Genomic DNA, 21,677 nt, shown 5'->3' on the forward strand with positions numbered 1-21,677 from the left:
AATTATATAAATTATTTGCAGATACTGAAGGATTGCTGCCTAAAAAGATAGAAGAGATAGCTTACCAAGCTACAGACAAAGTGTATGGTAAAGAAGATAACGGACCCTATGATACTTTAAGGTATATTATATAATTTAAAAGCACTCAATTGAATGACCCTCTAACTGGTAAAATTATGCAAGATTAGTAGAATTTCAATATTTTGCTTCATATCCCTATCTTGTATTTTATGTAAGGCCAGGTTTTTTTTTAATTTTTTAGTTTACAGATTTTACCCATGAAAAAGTTGGATCAATCGATCAGAAAAAAAAAGAAAAAAATATCTCTCAAGACAGAAAAATATGCAAAAAAAATTATTTTTTACTTTTCTAACAATATGTTTGGTTTACTATTTTATCATCATTTCATATATACTAGTTTGATGAAACATTATTGCTCAGCCGCCATAAACATCAAATGACATCGTCTAATAATTTTTAGTGAAAAAAGGGGGGTTGTGTCCATGGACAAAGACGAAATTAAATCGTCATTTCACAAACGTAGCCTTAAAACAAATTTCAGGAAACTTGGTGATTAATTATCTTCAAACACAAAAACTGATAAAGAAAAAAAAACGTCGTACGAAAATAAGTTTCAACACGCATGTCAAAAACTTTATAGACTCGTCCACTGGAAAAAAATAAGGATATTGGGTTCATCAGTTGTCATGCATTCCAGTTTTTATACGACCACAAAAATTTTTGGGTCGTATATATTGGTGTCAGGTTGGCGTCGTCGGCATCCAAAGACTTTTGGTTCTGCACTATAACTTAAGTATAAGAAAATAGAAATCTATGAAATTTAAACACAAGGTTTATGACCATAAAAGGAAGGTTGGGATTGATTTTGGGAGTTTTGGTCCCAACAGTTTAAGAATAAGGGGCCCAAAGGGTCCAAAATTAAACTTTGTTTGATTTCATCAAAAATTGAATAATTGGGGTTCTTTGATATGCCAAATCTAACTGTGTATGTAGATTCTTAATTTTTGGTGTCGTTTTCAAATTGGTCTACATGAAGGTCCAAAGGGTCCAAAATTAAACTTAGTTTGATTTTAACAAAAATTGAATCCTTGGGGTTCTTTGATATGCTGAATCTAAAAATGTACTTAGATTTTTGATTATTGGCCCAGTTTTCAAGTTGGTCCAAATCGGGGTCCAAAATTAAACTTTGTTTGATTTCATCAAAAATTGAATAATTGGGGTTCTTTGATATGCCAAATCTAACTGTGTATGTAGATTCTTAATTGTTGGTCCCGTTTTAAAATTGGTCTACATTAAAGTCCAAAGGGTCCAAAATTAAACTAAGTTTGATTTTAACAAAAATTGAATTCTTGGGCCTCTTTGATATGCTGAATCTAAACATGTACTTGGATTTTTGATTATGGGCCCAGTTTTCAAGTTGGTCCAAATCAGGATCCAAAATTATTATATTAAGTATTGTGCAATAGCAAGAAATTTTCAATTGCACAGTATTCAGCAATAGCAAGAAATCTTCAATTGCACAGTATTGTGCAATAGCAAGAAATCTTCAATTGCACAGCATTGTGCAATAGCAAATATTTTCAATTGCACAGTATTGCACAATAGCAAGAAATATCTAATTGCACAATATTGTGCAATAGCAAGAAATTCCAATTGGATTTCAATTGGAGTTATCTTTCTTTGTCCAGAATAGTAGTTGAATCAACTTAAATCATTGTTTTATACAATATACAATGTATATTCACTTTTACTACCAACTGATAGATTAAAACAATCTTTACCATTCAGTAATAACAAGCACTTTTTTTACATTTTAATATTTTATGATGTATTTAAATGAGTAGTTATTGTTGCAAACTTCATTAGAAATTTGAATTGAGATCAGTTTTGAAATAAAGGAAAGGGGGATGTGAAAAAAAAATTGGGGGGTCAATTTTTTTCATTTCAGATTTCATAAATAAAAAGAAAATTTCTTCAAACATTTTTTTGAGAGGATTAATATTCAACAGCATAGTGAATTGCTCAAAGGCAAAATTTTTTGTTTAAGTTCATTAGACCACATTCATTCTGTGTCAGAAACCTATGCTGTGTCAACTATTTAATCACAATCCAAATTTAGAGCTGAATCCAGCTTGAATGTTGTGTCCATACTTGCCCAAACCGTTCAGGGTTCAACCTCTGCGGTCGTATAATGCTGCACCCTGCGAAGCAACTGTTTGATGTTTGGGCCCGGTGTCATATGGTAATTTGAACCCCCTAAAAAGTGAACCCGGGGTCAAATTACCATGCAGTAAAATGACCCCGGGGTCATTATACCGCATGGTATTTTGACTCCAGGGTCATTTTTCACATATGGTATTTTGAACCCCCCTGCGGTATATTGAACCCCCCTGTTTTTAGCTCACCTGGCCTAAAAGGCCATGTGAGCTTTTCTCATCACTTGGCGTCCGTCGTCGTCGTCGACGTCGTCGTCGTCGTTAACAATTTTTCAAACATCTTCTCCTCTGAAACTACTGAATGGATTTGAATAAAACTTAGCATGATTGTTCCTTAGAGTATCCTGCACAAAGTGTGTGCTTCGATTTTTGATCCGTCAAAAAACATGGCCGCCGTTACTAAAAATAGAACATAGGGGTCAAATGCAGTTTTTGGCTTATATCTCAAAAAACGAAAGCATTTAGAGCAAATCTGACGTGGGGTGAAAATGTTCATTAGGTCAAGATCTATCAGCCCTGAAATTTTCAGATGAATCAAACAAACCATTGTTGGGTTGCTGCCACTTAATTGGTAATTTTAAGGAAATTTTGCAGTTTTTGGTCATTATCTTGAATATTATTATAGATAAAGATAAACTGTAAACAGCAAAAATGATCAGCAAAGTAAGATCTACAAATAAGTCAATATGACCAAAATTGTCAATTGACCCCTTAAGGGGTTATTGTCCTTTAATGACAATTTTTCACAATTTGTTCATTATATTTGCTAACTTTAAAAAATCTTCTCCTCTGAAACTGCTGAATGGATTTGGATGAAACTTAGCATGATTGTTCCTTAGATTATCCTGCACAAAGTGTGTGCTTCGATTTTTGATCCGTCAAAAAACATGGCCGCCGTTACTTAAAATAGAACATAGGGGTCAAATGCAGTTTTTGGCTTATATCTCAAAAACGAAAGCATTTAGAGCAAATCTGACATGGGGTAAAAATGTTCATTAGGTCAAGATCTATCAGCCCTGAAATTTTCAGATGAATCAAACAAACCATTGTTGGGTTACTGCCACTTAATTGGTAATTTTAAGGAAATTTTGCAGTTTTTGGTCATTATCTTGAATATTATTATAGATACAGATAAACTGTTAATGGCAAAAATGTTAAGCAAAGTAAGATCTACAAATAAGTCAATTTGACCAAAATTGTCAATCGACCTCTTAAGGAGTTATTGCCCTTTAAAGACTTTTTTCACAATTTGTTCATCATGTTGACTTACTTTAAAAAATCTTCTCCTTTGAAACTGCTGTATCAATTTCAGCCAAACTTAGGCTAAATGAGTTTTACAGTTTCAGAGTATCTAGTATAAATTTTATATTTCATTTCCTTGTATGTCAAGAAACATAGCTCCTATGGCTAAAATAGAACATAGGAGAAAATGATTTTTTTTTGCTTTTGAAGAAAATAGGATGATTCAAAGAACATTTAAATAAATTGAAAAGCCAAAATAATCATTGATGAGAGATTAAACCAAAAAAATTCAGGTGAGCGATTCAGGCTCTTGAGAGCCTCTTGTTGGTAAATAGTATTGCAGATAATCTTATTTACAACTTATTGGCTACTATTTTTTTTTTATTTGTGGTTTTAATTAGGGGGTTCAATATGCCGCAGGGGGGTCATAATACCATGGCTAAGCAAAATTTTCAAAATATCTTTTCCAGCATGTTTAATACATACAAACAACTTATTGGAGTAATATAACTATGTCAAGGAGTTAGAATAGCTTGAATTTTTGAAATTCAAGGTCTATAGTAGGGATTCAATATACTGCAGGGGGGTCAAAATACCATGGCTAAGTAAAATTTTCAGAATATCTTTTCCAGTATATTAAATACATACAAACTACTTATTGGAGTATTATAACTATGTTAAGGAGTTAGAATAGCTTGAATTTTTTAAATTCAAGGTCTATAGCCTAGGCGGATCCAGGGGGGGCTGGGCCCCCCCTTTTGTGGGAAAAATTTGGTTGATTATATAGGGAATCACTGAAGCATGACTGGAGCGAGCCCCCCTTAGGTCAACCAAAGGGCCCCCGCTTATGAAAAGTTCTGGATCCGCCACTGTATAGTACAAAATGTAGTAGGGGGTTCAATATATCGCAGGGGGGTCAAAATACCATGGCTAAGTAAAATTTTCAAAATATCTTTTCCAGTATATTAAATACATACAAACTGCTTATTGGAGTAATATAACTATGTTAAGGGGGTTCGCAGGTCTAAATCATTTATAAAGGATTTCTCTATATTTTTCTATAAATGAACTTTATCTTATGGTTAATAGAAAAATAAAATTAAAAAATGGGGTCACCGTTCATTTTCGCTCACAATCTGCCTTCGAAAGAAGTATACATCTTTGCAAAAGTGTTTTTTTGTTGTTGAATTAATAGGAGAAATAAAGGTAATATCGAAATAAAAAAGAAATTTATTACAGAAATCGCTCAGATTTTACAATAATTTAGTTTAAGTACAGCATATATCGAAATTATATTTAAAAATATAGGTCACCGATGAGTTAAAAGAGATATTTCAATTTTAAAACCAAAAAATGGCATTTTTCCACCAAAGGGAGATAATTTGGAACTTTTTAAATGATGTTTACATTTTAAAAGTCATCTGGGGCCAACACGAATTAATTTTTTTGAATATTTTTTGTACCATATTATATAGTAACAACTACAAAAGGTAATAAATAAAATTTGTAATGAAAACAAATGTTTAATTTTTTTCTGAAATTTGTATACCCTCGAGCCTCCTTAAGGATTTAGAATAGCTTGAATTTTTGAAATTCAAGGTCTATAGTAGGGGGTTCAATATACCGCAGGGGGGTCAAAATACCATGGCTAAGTAAAATTTTCAAAATATCTTTTCCAGTATATTAAATACATACAAACTACTTATTGGAGTATTATAACTATGTTAAGGAGTTAGAACAGCTTGAATTTTTATAATTCAAGGTCTATAGTAGGGTTTCGATATACTGCAGGGGGGTCAAAATACCATGGCTAAGTAAAATTTTCAAAATATCTTTTCCAGTATATTAAATACATACAAACTACTAATTGGAGTAAAATAACTATGTTAAAGATTTAGAATAGCTTGAATTTTTGAAATTCAAGGTCTATAGTAGGGGGTTCAATATACTGCAGGGGGGTCAAAATACCATGGCTAAGTAAAATTTTCAAAATATCTTTTCCAGTATATTAAATACATACAAACTACTTATTGGTGAATTCTAACTACATAAAAGAGTTAGAATTGCCAGATTTTTGGAAATTCAAGGTCTTTAGTAGGGGGTTCAATATACCGCAGGTGGGTCAAAATACCATGGCAAAGTAAAATTTTCAAAATATCTTTTCCATCATGTTAAATACATACAAACTACTTATTGGAGTATTATTACTATGTTAAGGAGTTATAATAGCTTGAATTTTTGAAATTCAAGGTCTGTAGTAGGGGGTTCATTATACCACAGGGGGGTCAAAATACCATGGCGAGGTATGTATTAAACTTGTTGTCCGGCGTCCGTCGTCGTCCGGCATCGTTAACTTTTACAAAAATCTTCTCCTCTGAAACTGCTCGGCCAAATTTAACCAAACATTGCCATAATCATTATTAGGGTATCTAGTTTAAAAATTGTGTCCGGTGACCTGCCCAACCAACCAAGATGGCCGCCATGGCTAAAAATAGAACATAGGGGTAAAATGCAGTTTTTGGCTTGTAACTCAAAAACCAAAGCATTTAGAGCAAATCTGACATGGGGTAAAATTGTTCAACAGGTCAAAATCTATCTGCCCTCAAATTTTCAGATGAATCCGACAACCGGTTATTGGGTTGCTGCCCCTGAACTTGTAATTTTAGGGAATTTTTGCTGTTTTTGGCTATTATCTTGAATATTATTATAGATAGAGATAAACTGTAAACAGCAATAATGTTCAGCAAAGTAAGATTTACAAATTAGTCAACATGACAGAAATGGTCAATTGACCCCTTTAGGAGTTATTGACCTTTATAGTTATTTTTTAACCATTTTTTCGTAAATCTTAGTCATCTTTTGCAAAAATCTTCTCCTCTGAAACTACTAGGCCAAATTGATCTAAACTTGGCCACAATCATCTTTGGGATATCTAGTTTAAAAAATGTGTGGCGTGACCCGGCCAACCAACCAAGATGGCCGCCATGGCTAAATATAGAACATAGGGGTAAAATGCAGTTTTTGGCTTATAACTCAAAAACCAAAGCATTTAGTGCAAATCTGACATTCGGTAAAAGTGTTTATCAGGTCAAGATCTATCTGCCCTGAAATTTTCAGACAAATCAGACAACCTGTTGTTGGGTTGCTGCCCCCAAATTAGTAATTTTAAGGAAATTTTGCAGATTTTGGTTATTATCTTGAATATTATTATAGATAGAGATATACTGTAAACAGCAATAATGTTCAGCAAAGTAAGATTTACAAATTAGTCAACATGACAGAAATGGTCAATTGACCCCCTAAGGAGTTATTGTCCTTTATAGTCAATTTTCAACAATTTTTACTAACATTTTCCACTGAAACTACTGGGCCAAGTTCATTATAGATAGTGATAATTGTAAGCAGCAAGGATGTTCAGTAAAGTAAGATGTACAAACACATCGCCATCACCAAAATACAATTTTGTCATGAATCCATCTGCTTCCTTTGTTTAATAGTCACATAGAGCAAGGTGAGCGACACAGGCTCTTTAGAGCCTCTAGTTTATGTAGTTACAATACACCAATAAGTAGTTTGTATGTATTAAACTTGCTGGAAAAGTTATTTTGAAAATTTTACTTTGCCATGGTATTTTGACCCCCCTGCGATATATTGAACCCCCTACTCTAGGTCTTTAATTTCAGAAATTCTGGCAATTTGAACTCTTTTATGTAGTTAGAATACTCCAATAAGCAGTTTGTATGTATTAAACTTGCTGGAAAAGTTATTTTGAAAATTTTACCTTGCCATGGTATTTTGACCCCCCTGCGATATATTGAACCCCCTACTCTAGGTCTTTAATTTCAGAAATTCTGGCAATTTGAACTCTTTTATGTAGTTAGAATACTCCAATAAGCAGTTTGTATGTATTAAACTTGCTAGAAAAGTTATTTTGAAAATTTTACTTTGCCATGGTATTTTGACCCCCTGCAATATGTTGAACCCCCTACTCTAGGCCTTTAATTTCCAAAAAATCTGGCAATTGTAACTCTTTTATGTAGTTAGAATTCACCAATAAGTAGTTTGTATGTATTTAACTTGCATATTTTTAAAATTTAACTTTGCCATGGTATTTTGACCCCCTCCCCCTTTTTTACCATGGAAAATCAAAACTACCCTTATATATATATATACATTTTTGTATATACGTATGTTATAATTACAAATAATTAAAGCATTCAAGCTACATATGGTCTAGTTATAATGTGTCAATAAGTGTTTTGAATGACATTTTGTTGGTAAAGACTTTAGAGCACTTATACCAAGCAAAGATATTTCTTTTAATTAAGCATGGAAAATGTACCTCCCATACTTGTCTTGAATGAGTTTTTAATCTATGATAAGCTTTAGAATAATGTAAAATGTTCTAATAATCATCTAGGATGAAAAAAACAGGGGGGTTCAAGTTACCATTGGGGTTCAATTTTCCATACAGGGGGGGTACAATTTACCATAGCGGTATTTTGAGCCCGGGGTCAATTTACCATGGGGTTCAAAATACCATATGACACCAGTTATCAGATTGGTCCATATTGAGGACTAAAGGGTCCAAAATTGAACTTTTATTTGATTTCATCAAGCATTGAATTCTTGGGGTTCTTTGATATGCTGAATCTAACCATGTATTTAGATTTTGGATATTGGACCATAATAGGTAATGTCCAATTTAAAATTTAAAGTTTAAGTTTTTAGACCACATTCATTATGTGTCAGAAACCTGTGTTGTGTCAACTATTTAATCACAATCCAAATTCAGAGCTGTATCAAGCTTGAATGTTGTGTCCATACTTGCCTAATGTTCAGGGTTCGAACTCGGCGGTTGTATAAAGCTGCGCCCTGCAGAGCAGCTGGTTGACCTTAATCTCATCCTTACCTCATTTCATGGATTAGTGAACAAGGTCAAATCCATGTCTCAGATACTATATAAGCAATTATAGGTCAACCACAATTGGTGTAACTGTCCAACTGGCAGGTGTCATCTGATCTAGATCTCATTTATATGGTTCAGTATTTAAAATGAAGCTTTTGAGTTTTGGTCTTTTTTCTAATATTGTATGCAATAGATCAACTATAATTGGTGTATGGAAATATTTTTGATGTACCTGTCATTCTGGAAGATTTTATTTGGCCTTTAATACCTCATGTTTACAATTCATTTATCAATGTAATTTTTGTTGTGTTTCAGTTTGTTTTCCTAAAACTGTAGGCAATTGGTCAACTATATTTGATGTATTGAATGATTGTAAAGTGTACAATGTATATGACTGTCTAGCAGTTATCATCTGACAGGAATCTAATTTTCATGGTTCATTGGTCAATGTTATGTTTTTTCTGGTTACGTTTGTTTCTTAGATACTATATGCAAAAGGTCAACTATAATTAAAGCATCGTAAGATTGTACTTACGGTGTACATGTCTGTCTGACAGGGTTCATCTGACCTTGACCTCATTGTTCATTAGTTTACACAAAATTTTCATGTTTTGGTATGTTTCTTGGTAACTATAAACATTAGGTCAACTATATTTGGTGTATGGAATGATTGTAAGGTATCATATATTTCTGGCTTGGTTTATTTGACCTTGACCACATTTTTTTATCATGTTTAGTTTATGAGAAACTCATAGTTAAATTTTATATTTAGGACTATCAGATTAAAACAAATGGTCAATAAAGCAGGCGAGACATTTCAATTTTGTGCATTCTGCTCTTAATTGTATTGATGCATATTTTTCATGTCTGGGCCTTTATAGCGGACAGATTGGTTTTTCTCATTCTTAAAGGTTGTACTGGTTGCCCATAATTGCTTGCATCCACTTCTTTTTTTAACTTTGGTGGATAGTTGTCTCATTGACAGTCATACTGCATCTTCTTATTTTTATAGGTCTCAGTCTAATATAGAGACAATTATTACAAAAAAATAGCTAAATATCAGAAATCTCAATACATGTACTGAATTGTACAACAGCACCTTATATGGTTGTATGGGAGGTCATATAGCGACAGTGTTGTATTGTCACAACTGGAGATTTGAACATTTTCAGCTGGAGTTTGGACCTACTGTGGATTCATTTATTTTCGTTGGTACCAATTTTCGTGGATTGAGGAAAACTTGCATATTCGTGGATATTTAATTTCGTGGTTTTGGTAAAGTCTGCATACAGTCCTTTCGAAAACTTGTAATTCGTTGAACTTTAAAATTCGTGGTTCCCCTGTTACCACGAAATCCACGAAAAATTAGTATCCAACGAATAATAATGAATCCACAGTATTACTTGAGATTTTTATCAACATTTTTTCATTGTTTTTCATTGCTCATGTTAAGGATTTATATTTTTGGTAAATCAGGTAAATTGGCATGATAGTTAAACTACACATTCCCCATTTTTGTAAGATTACAGCATTACCATTAATGTACTAGTATTTCCTTAACAAGATAAAATTTATGTGATGCAAAATATTTACATTTGTCAAATTAAAATCATAATTTTCCATAGCTTTAAACTTTCAAAACCTTATTATTCTTTTGAACTTAAAAATCTAATCATTTAATAAATAAAGGCAGTAGTATACCGCTGTTCAAAACTCATAAATCCATGGACAAAAAACAAAATCGGGGTAACAAACTAAAACTGAGGGAAACACATTAAATATAAGAGGAGAACAACGACACAACATTAAAATGTAACACACACAGAAACGGACTAAGCATTAGACAAAATCCTATGAGAATAACAAATATAACATCAAAACCAAATACATGAATTTAGGATAGATAAGTACCGTGACACGTCTAATAGTAATGTGAATTCACACTCAAAAATAAGAGAAAACAAACGACAAAACTGAAACACAACGTTAAAATGTAACACACACAGAAACGAATTATAATATAACAATGGCCATATCCCTGACTTGGTACAGGATATAAAAAACATACTAAAAACATACCATTATCATCAAAACCCATTGAACAAAGTGATGCTGTTTTACTGTGTAGTTTTGACTGCAATTTGATCCCCATGTATTGACAGTGAATTTTTATTAAACTGATTGTCCTTTCCATATATTTTTTAAGAGTTTATATAACCTCTCCATCTAACTAATATTATCTTTTTATTTTTTAATGGCACTGTATTATGGAAGTTACCGAATTTGTGCAAATGATCTAGTTTAGAGACTACATTATGTACATATACATAATCACAATGTGTCAGACGGACATATTAGACCAACATATATGATGCCTTTATGCAATTTTAGTATTCCTTTGCAGAATCAAGTTTAGCCAGTGCAAAATATATAATATAAAAATATAAAAAAATCTGAACCTTGTATTTTTTAGTTTTGATGGTATAAAACTGAATGAGGTAGACCACAAGTTTGACATAATTTATTGTAATCATAGAGATTTAGAATGCATTCAAGTATTGATTTGATGATCAGTCTGATTAGTCAGTATTTCAACAGATGAATAAAATAAGAACCTTTTCCTTTTTCTTTTTAGGGATATAAAGTTACTGAATTGGGTTGACCCAAAGTTGACATATGAGTGGTCCAATTTATTGTTTTTGGATTACTTTAGCACCCTGATATATTCACTTGATATATCTTTGCTTCCTTTTCTGTATTTCTGACATGTTTAGAACATCCTATATAGAGCTGTCCTGTTTGAGAGAAGGCAAGGGAAAATGGACGTTCTATTCCATGGTCTGTTGTCTTTATGTATGTAATCATCTGTCCTGAGTTGTTCAGGATGTGGAGGGTATGAGATTCAGGATCAGCTACAATGACATTGTCTCTAGGTGTTGTCACTACTGTTGATGGTCTGAATGGTTTCTTCTTGTTGATATCTGTATCCCCTTTATATATGTGTATCACATCACCTCCCGGTCCTAACACTACCACTTTACCACTGCGTTCAACTATATCATAGTCTGCCACATGTATATTACCATTGCTGGTTGTAGTAATTCTCCAGGGGTAACTAAATATTGTCTGTTTATGTTTGTCATGTTCATACACAGCTTCATGGTCTCCATTCTTATTTAATACAAACACAGCTCTTCTTCCTTCTTTATTACCTCCTACTATGATCTGACCTCCACTGGTGATATGAATGGCTATAGGAATGAGAGGCTTAATGTCATACACACTGTCTGTTACTTTACCAGTGGTACTGCTGATCATTTGTAGTCTTGTTTTACCTTTTACTTTTATAAGTAGATTGTCAGATGCAAGTATTGCCATACCATAGATCATGATGTTTAAGGTTGATATTGTTTTTAGATTGATCCCTTCAGGTTTTACTTTCTGTAACACTTCATCTTCATCACAAGATATCCACAGAGAATCATCAGGACATAGAGATAAATGACCAACCATAGAAAGATTAGTCTGATATTGATTAACAACACTGAGAGAAACTTTTACTTCAGGTAATGGTATGTCTACACTTTGTAATACTCCAATGTTAGACAGAGTTATCTCTCCAGGAATAAATTGTAGTGTTTTTCTATGTGATATTTCAGGCTTGGGGATGGATAGTTCTGTTGATTTCTCAATTTTGTTGACATTTTGGAAAAATTTAGAAATGTCTGTGGAATCCATGAAATCTTGAACATCACTATACTTTTCCTCTATTTGTCTCTCACTTTTGGAAATGGCTTTGATACATTCTTCATTCACTTTGGAAGAAGCTTTGTGGTTCTGGTCTAACTCATTTCTAAGTTTTTCAATATGTTCTTTAACTGCTAGTTTCAATACTTTTTCATGGTTAAGAATATCTGTGCTTACTTTGGCATAATTTGAATTTTCAGATTTTTGAAACTGGTTCAGTTGATCCTTGGTCGCAATAATTTCATATTTTTCCCTTTGCAGCTTACTTTGTTCTTTCTTCAGTTTGTCTATCTTTATGTTATATGCATCACTTATTTCTGTTAGATCATGTTTCTTGTGAACCTTGGAAACACAAGTAGGGCAAACCAGTTTGTCACATTTTGTACAAAAAAGACAAGTAGATTGTTCTGAATGTTCTTTACATTTGATATTGGTAAAATCCAATTCTTCAACAGGCAGCCCTACATTCTTGATGTCCACTACCTTATGATCCTTAGCAATTCTCAGATGTATTTTATCTTTACATGTACTGCACATTAGAACTCCACAGGTCAGGCATTTCCATTTGATATTCTTCTCGGTTTCACATAGATTACAGTTTATGGGCATTTGGCTTCTAATTACTGATTTAGAAAACGCCATTATTGAAGCTATTCTATTTCCTGGTTTGTATTCAGGTGACTACTAGATAAACCAGAACAGGTATATAAGATATATAAATTTAAATGTACCTTATACAATTTAAGGTATCATATCTTGATCAAGTTTATTACAGTAGTGTAAACAGTTTAAAGTTCTTCTTGATAATAAAACTTTTCTTCCTTAGCAAAAGAATTATGTATCTTAATTGAGCAACAAAGGAAATGAATCTTATACTTTTTTCTATTGAAAATGAAGTGAAAAAAGTTATTGTTCATAAATGTTAAACTTTGTATTATAAACATGATTATGATCATGATGATATTATCCGTACCTGTACAAATGCAAAACGCTAGATGACTAGCAATTTTTTAAAGTGTGACTTGATAGAGTAATACTTTGTTATGCCAAATAAAAGGTATGTTTACAGGTATTCCTATAGAACCCCTTTTAATCATTGTAAATAATCTGATATTAATGTAACTTAACAAAAACTTGGTTTTAATTGAAGTATGTTAGGGTCGAATAATGATATGTAAAGCCCTCTTTTTCTAAATGTTTTTCAAAGTTTTTATACATTTATTAATATCATATGAAGGTTATTAGTTTAATGAAAAAATGCATTATTTGATACACGTCACTCTGAACAGAGTTAAGGAGGGCAAACTGAATACTGTTGAACATCCATGTCAACCTGTTTGGTATATTAAAGATATGTCAGCTACCTACCAACTTTAGTCATTCTGAACTACATTTCAGGGAATAAGACTATTATTTTATGTTTAATTTTGAGGTGGATAAACACTTTTCTTTCCTTGGCACTTAAATTTTATACTTCACAAACCCTCACCATATGTTTTGGTTTTGATGTATAAATGTGTTTATTTAAATGTGTGAGTCTGAAAAATGACCTATTGCATGCATATTCTTCAATAACATATATAAAGTGGATCCAATTATATAATGTCCTCATACACATTACACATAACCTGAAGAATATCCAAGGGGGATTATAACCTTCCACCAAAATAGGTCAATCTTTCTTTGAACATCTTGTCATTCTTCATTGTCTTTGCTAAATATGACATCAGATACTGTGGATTCATTATTATTCGTTGAATACCAATTTTCAAAGAATAACATATTTTCAATAGGCCATATATACAAAGATAGGCAAGACCACAAAATTCAAATATCCTTGAATATTCAAGTGTTCAGCAATCCACGAAAATTGATACCCACAACATTAAATGCATCCACAGTGTAGTATATGCCAATAGCTTGTGTATTAGCAAATACTATATTTCTATGCTTTCAATTTTCCCGCTGATAAAGCAGTATTCTTAACACAATTAATAGGTCACAGTGAACTTAACATTTCAATCCTTCATTGATGAATTACCTTACAACTTACAATCATATATTATATTATATGGTTATTGATCTGTTCAATTTGGCCCAAAGTAATTGGATATAAGAGTTGTTTTTTTTCAGAGCTCATCTGCCTACAGGGCCAAGTTAGCTTTTTTCATCACTTGGCATTCGTTTTCTGTTGCCATTACCCATTAACTTTTATAGAAATCTTCTCCTCTAAAACTGCTAGGCCAAATCTAACCAAACTTGGCCACAATCATCATTTTGGTTATTTTGTTTAAATAATGTTAGGAAGACCCTTACAGCCAACTAGTATGGCCCACATGGCCGAAAAGTAGCAACATAGGGGTAAAAAACAAATTTTGTCGATAATTTTGAAAATTGTAATATAGATATTAAACAAAATATGAGACAGCTAAATGTTGATAATGTTGAAATCTAGGATTTTTCCATTTTCATCAGAACTGCCAGAAGACCTCTTATTGTACTCTTTAATGACAATCTTTACCCATTTTTAGTGTTTTTGTCTTATAATTATTTTTAAAATTATAAAAGACATAGACATTTCAAAAAAGCAAAAATGATAAGCTAGACAAGATTTACAGTGATTGAACAAAAGTGAATTCCCAGTCCTAAAAAGTCCTATCATTTCAACTAAAATCGATATTTTTCAAAAAATTATTACAAAGTATGAGCAATTTTCATAATATAGATACCAAAAGATGTAGAAATGTCTCAAGTTTTATTGTTTATTTGGTTAGAATATTATTCATGCTCATTTTAATTTTCTGACGAGATGAACACAAAGAAAAATATTTCTTGAAAAGTTTGCTATTATTCTAACCAAATTAAAATTTGCATTTGTGTTCAACTCATCAGATGATGAAAACTAAACTCCAGAAAGTTATGACTAAATAAACAATAAAACTTCAGACATTTTTACATCTTTTGGTATCTATTTTTATTAAAATCAATCATACAGTTACTTGGTAATATTTTTTTTAAAAATATCAATTTTAATTGAAATGATAGGACATTTTCTGAGTGAGAACTCACTTTTGTCCCATGACTGTACTTAAAAGTTGAATTTAGCCCAAATCACAAGAATTCTCTTTAGGAGTTATTGCCCTAATAAACTATAATTCACCCTTTTATGTGTTCTTGGCAAAAACTATAGAAGAGAGAGAAAATGAAAACAGAAAAAAAAAATGATAGGCAGTACAAGATCAACAAAAAAGTGGTTTTTGTCATGAATTTAATTTTAGGCTGTAGTCCATTGTTAAAGATACAAATACATTGAGGTAAAAGACCCATGCTCTAAAGAGATCTTAATAATCTTTGAGTTTTCTAATGTCTGCAGATCAGGGGTTGATTTTTATACGACCGCAAAAATTGAAAATTTTTTGGTCGTATATTGGTATCACGTTGGCGTCGTCGTCGTCGTCTTCGTTCGAAGACTTTTGGTTTTTCGCACTCTTACTTTAGTAAAAGTAAATAGAAATCTATGAAATTTAAACACAAGGTTTAGGACCATAAAAGGAAGGTTGGGATTGATTTTGGGTGTTTTGGTCCCAACAGTTTAGGAATAAGGGGCCAAAAACAGGTCCCAAATAAGCATTTTTCTTGGTTTTTGCACAATAACTTTAGGATAAGTTAATAGAAATCTATGAAATTTTAACACAAGGTTTATGACTTGGATTGATTTTGGGAGTTTTGGTCCCAACGAATTAGGGGCCAAAAGAGTCTAAAATTAAACTTTGTTTGATTTCAACCGTGTATTCAGATTCTTAATTTTTGGTCCTGTTTTCAAATTGGTCTACATTAGGTCCAAAGGGTCCAAAATTAAACTTAGCTTGATTTTAACAAAAATTGAATTCTTGGGGTTCTTTGATATGCTGAATCTAAACATGTTCTTAGATTTTTGATTATGGGCCCAGTTTTCAAGTTGGTCTAAATCAGGGTCCAAAATTATTATATTGAGTATTGTGCAATAGCAAGAAATTTTCGATTGCACAGTATTGTGCAATAGCAAGAACTCTTCAATTGCACAATATTGTGCAATAGCAAGAAATTTCCAATTACACAGTATTGCGCAATAGCAAGAAATCTTCAATTGCACAGTATTGTGCAATAGCAAGAAATCTTCAATTGCACAGTATTGCGCAATAGCAAGAAATATCTAATTGCACAATATTGCGCAATAGCAAGCAATTTTTAATTGCACAGTTTTTATGAAATATTCTTTGAAAATTGGAGTTATTGAATCAACTTAAATCATTGTTTTATACAATATACAATGTATATTCACTTTTACTACCAACTAATAAATTAAAACAATCTTTACCATTCAGTGATTACAAGCACCTTTTTTTACATTTTAATATAAATGATGTATTTAAATGAGCAGTTATTGTGGCAAACTCCATTAGAAATTTGAATTGAGATCAGTTTTGGAATAAGGGAAAAGTGGATGTGAAAAAAAAAATTGCAGAGGGGGGGGGGGTCAATTTTTCTCATTTCAGATTTAATAAATAAGAAGAAAATTTCTTCAAACATTGTTTTGAGAGGATAAATATTCAACAGCATAGTAAATTGCTCATAAGCAAAAAAAAATTAAGTTCATTAGACCACATTCATGCTGTGTCAGAAACCTGTGCTGTGTCAACTATTTAATCACAATCCAAATTTAGAGCTGAATCCAGCTTGAATGTTGTGTCCATACTTGCCCTAACCGTTCAATGTTCAACCTCTGCAGTCGTATAAAGCTGCACCCTGCGGAGCATCTGGTTTATATCTAAATGGACGATATTTTTTTTTAATTATCAACGACAAAAGTCTGAAGAAAATTCCAAAGGATTTGTTTTGATTAAGTTCTTTAACTTGACGTCTTCACCTGTTGGACAAGTTCATTTTCCATTTTCTATATTACGCAATGATGACAAATACGGGAAACGGACTTAATGTGTAATGAGTTTTAAACACAGGTTTCGTTCCACAAAATTATTTGCGCAAACGACATTTCAAGGTCAGTTATTATTGATTTGTCTATTTTTAGATACGTAAATTGGAAGTTTCAATTTTCAAGATAGAAAGTGTTGTCAATTCCGTTATTGTTTAATGCATTTAATTTCATAAAAAATGATAATTTTTTTTTTTTTTTAGAGATAATTGTTTTTTTGGGTTGACGGGAATAAAAAAAGCATGAAAAGTCTTTTATTTTTATTCTGCAAATTGGCAAAATGGGGTCGGCGTATCCATAAACCAACAAATTAAAAAATCCTGGCCTAAGGCCACACCAATTTGATTCCTTGTTCGACGGACCCGCCCGCACCTATTTTTTTCAAAACAGAATTTTTTAATTTTTTTTATATTCCCGCTTCCCGCATCCGGAAATGTAATCATGTCCATTTCCCGCACTGTTTTTTTTTTTGTAAATATTATAAAAAGAACAAAAAAATGGTTACTTTCCCCCTTACTTATATTCCCTATTAAAAAATGTTCCTTTTTAGAATAAAGTACAAAGAACTTCTGAAGGATTTGCCTTCAACTGCAATTATATTGTATGCTGGCGAAACAAAACTATCCATAGCCGCTGCATGTTTATGCACCTGTCCTGATTGATTCAGGGGCCTATCGTTCAGCAGTTATCGTTTGTTGATGTCGTTCATTGGTATTTTCCCGTTTGGATATACATGATATATAAATTAGATCGTTGGTTTTCCTCTTCGAATTGTGTACGCTAATAATTTTGGGGTCCTTTATAGCCTGCTGTTTGGACTGGATCAAAGCCCTGTGTAAAAGGCCATACTTTGACCTGTGTTTGTTATTATCAGGTTGAGAACAACCCTCCCTCAGACAAGGGGTCATTTTACTGATGTAGAAAAGAAAATAGAAATACCAAGGATTTGTATAGTTCTTCTATACAAAACCTTTTAAACTTAGAATTTTGTACTCAAAAAGAGGAGAGTTACATCATATTTTAAACAACTTTTTCTAAAAGAGGGGTCCACTTATTTTGAATAATATTAAACTGTTAAAGTAAATGTGTTAACATGGTTAAAGTCCAGGAATATTACAAAATTCTTGGACATGTTTTGACCATTTAATACCAGATAGATATATAGTTCTTTGAGAAAATATGAGCCTTTTGTACAAACAAATATATTATAACTTATATTGATCCATCATAAAACATGTAAAAGGGATATTTATAACATTAAAGGGTTGTCCCCAAACTGATTATGACTTGGAAGGAGAATTGTCTCATTGTCAGTCACACATAAATATAACCCAGATTTAATTATTTCTTGGTGAACAGGGAAAAAATTCTTCAGAAATTAAAGGAATGTCAAAAGTACAAGTGATAAATCAAGCTTTAATATTGTCAAAACCTACTATTTTATGTTTACAAAAAAAAATTATAATCGCTCGCCTTTACTTTTCAAGCTTCGCCTCAAAAATTTGCAAATTAAATATTTTTTTATTAAAATTTTCAAATCGCTCGCTCGCCCCAAATTTTGGAGTCCAAAAATCCGTAGAACAAGAAATTAAATTGGTGTGGCCTAACTTTATGTATTTGATATTTGCTTTTTGTGTTCCATCATATAAAAAAGAAGATGTAGTATGATTGCCAATGAGACAACTATCCACAACAGACCAAAATGACACAGACATTAACAACTATAGGTCACCGTACGGCCTTCAACAATGAGCAAAGCCCATACCGCATAGTCAGCTATAATAGGCCCTGATAAGACAATGTAAACAATTCAAACGAGAAAACTAACGGCCTTATTTATGTAAAAAAATGAACAAAAAACAAATTATGTAACACATAAACAAACGACAACCACTGAATTACAGGCTCCTGACTTGGGACAGGCATACATGCTGTACGTCTTCAACAGGCACGAACTATTGTAAAAATAGTTAGTTATAATTGATATATAGATATTAAAATAAATTGGTAGAAAATTGAATTAAACTCCCATTAAAGATGTTTGTTTGCCAAATAGCATCAGAAAATTTTGCCAAGTAGCTACCACTTTCTTAACATATTTTTTTTAAGATGCATTTTAAAAACTGTACACTTGTTCAACCTGGTGAAATCGTTATTATTTCATGAAAGATTTTGACAATATAAATACCTCTATACATGTACTAGATATCTGATAGACAAATAGAACTCCAGAGCCTTCAAATTTTTTAAATGTGTATATTCTAAAACAATTGCATTGACACACATTTGTTTACGGCTGAATAAATCTTTTATGGCAAATTTCTGACAGAATATAAAGATACTTCTGGAACCTTGTTATTTTGAAGCTCACAAGCAACTTTCCTAAAGTAATGATTAATACCAAATACTTTTGGCAAAAGAGACAATAAATTAATTTATCAAGTTTCTGAAAAACAAGCAGGAGTCTTCAATGTTGAAATTTATGAAAAACTACATCGTTGCTATGGTGACAAAATATTTGCCTCAGAAAAAGCTACTGTTCTTTGTAAATGGTAAATCAATCTATGATATGTTGAGTTTGATTGTTTACAGAAAGTCTTTTGGAATGGTAGCTGGGGCCATGAACAAGTTAGCCAATGCTATGGAGAATGGAGAATATGATTTTGATGGAACACACGAGAAAATGGTATAACTTATTTATGGCAGTGAACAGTTACTGTAGACCAACTTATTTTTGTGACTTCCAAAATTAAATAGCCACAAAGTGGTCTAGAAAAGGTGTAACAAGAAATAAAGTATTCACGAAAATAAGTTGGTCTATAGTATCTATTAACTCATTTTCTTGCAAGTTGTAGATTTTGTTTGGAATAGTTTCATAAGCAAATCTGAGTATAAGTCTCTTTAAATGAAACTGTTTCTGATGAAATGTTTTATTCCAGCAGCTTAAAGATAGACACTTGACAAATTACTAGAAAATTGGTTATACTGAAATGTGTATGTAAAGCATAAATACTTTTAAAAATCCATGTGAAGAACACTTTAATTATTTTAAAACCATAATAATTATTTGCATTTATTGTTAGAAAATTGTATTCAAACATGATTATTACAGTAGAATCGTTATTAAAATTAACTGTTTCATATTGTTATGAATGGCTATTAAGCACTTGCAATTCCCTATATACATAATATAGTTCCCTAGGACCAAGGAAGAACTATATTTTGTATTCACTTATGTCATAATAAAAACACATGACCATACAATTGATAATTACAAAGTAATATACTTTATTAATTTAAGTTTATTTAAGGAATGATTTACAGTGTACTTATTACTCCTCCATCAGATTTTTGTTTAATTTTTAATGAAATATGATGTCAAAAATAGTATTTTAAAACAGAATTTCTATTTATAGTTTATTTATATTATTTTACAGCCTCTTGCTCCAGTTAAAGTTAGAGCAGATATGTTAAGGACACAAATTGCTGACATTGAGTTGATGAAACACAGAATGGCAACAAAGGATGAAGAGATTATAGAACTAAAGAAAAAACTTCTTATGAAGGTATTTTGTGATAAACATGATAAAGAAATAACTGTAGATTGACATCATAACATTGGTGTTAACTCTCATGCCAGAAAGAGCTTCCTTTTATCAAAATAGTAAGAACTTGTAGTCTACAGTTGACATAAATTCATGGGACATGGAAACATATTTCTCGTTTCTGTTTAATTGAAATGCATGTCAATGATGTAAAAAGTAATTAAACTCTGAACACTTGAAATTGGATTTTTTTCATAGATGCTGTAAATTCAGTTATTATTGCATGCATTTATAATTACTGTGTTGAAGACAGAAACAACAAACTTGAGATTAATTGCAATTTCAGGAAAAGTTCCTAACTGATATATGTATTAGATATCAGAATGAAAGTTCTATTATTGAGATACTCAATCAGTCACATTAATATAAACCCTTCAATATCTTCTTAATTAACCAAAGTCCAAATCTTGAGAGTTGCTTATGTGATCCTGAAATTTTTAAAAGATAAGATGAACAGTTTTTAAACAGATTCCTTACAAGAGATGAGAAACATCTTATATGATTTAATGTTTTATTCTGTCAAAAGCAAGAAGAACTAAGCAGTCAGCAGGTCAGATTAGGATTGTTAGAGAAAAAGGTTGAAAATGCTACAAGAGACAGTGATGACCGTACTGACCAAATGCAAAGAAAAATGGACGATCAGCTGGCACAGTTCAAGAAAAAAGAAAAGTATGATAACTTTTTTATTGTATTGCTGCAGCTGCTAATATGATGTCAGTCAAAAAGCTAGTTTGAAATGTACAAAAATATTAAACTGAAATCATTTCTGATAAAAAGTTTCCTCATGTTATATGGATTGGTAACAAAGTAAAATAGACTTTTAAATTGTTTTTTTTTCCCCAGATAATACATTGTATGCATTCTGCATGTTAGTAAAAGCTTATTGGTTAAATCTTAACTGAATACATATACTTTAAATACATATACAGTAAAACCTGTATAAACCGGCCGGCTACGGGACCATG

The 21,677-nt window shown here is 31.8% G+C and overlaps 2 protein-coding genes across 8 annotated transcripts in view; one reads left to right on the forward strand and one right to left on the reverse strand.

Moving 5' to 3' along the window:
• LOC139520368 (dynactin subunit 1-like) overlaps positions 1-21,677 on the forward strand; it is a 60,124-nt gene that overhangs the window by 30,309 nt on the left and 8,138 nt on the right. For all 7 annotated transcript variants that reach the window (XM_071312953.1, XM_071312952.1, XM_071312954.1 and 4 more), the window contains 4 exons: positions 22-121; positions 19,700-19,793; positions 20,545-20,673; positions 21,239-21,381. In XM_071312953.1, the coding sequence (XP_071169054.1) occupies positions 22-121; positions 19,700-19,793; positions 20,545-20,673; positions 21,239-21,381 (466 nt within the window). The remainder of the gene's footprint in view (positions 1-21; positions 122-19,699; positions 19,794-20,544; positions 20,674-21,238; positions 21,382-21,677) is intronic.
• On the reverse strand, positions 10,894-12,853 carry LOC139520370 (E3 ubiquitin-protein ligase TRIM71-like). The gene has a single exon (XM_071312956.1). The coding sequence runs from the start codon at positions 12,775-12,777 to the stop codon at positions 11,098-11,100; it is 1,680 nt and encodes a 559-aa protein (XP_071169057.1). The 5' UTR covers positions 12,778-12,853; the 3' UTR covers positions 10,894-11,097.

The sequence above is a fragment of the Mytilus edulis genome, chromosome 4 (genome assembly GCF_963676685.1).
Source record: "Mytilus edulis chromosome 4, xbMytEdul2.2, whole genome shotgun sequence".
Classification (NCBI taxonomy): Eukaryota; Metazoa; Mollusca; class Bivalvia; order Mytilida; family Mytilidae; genus Mytilus; species Mytilus edulis.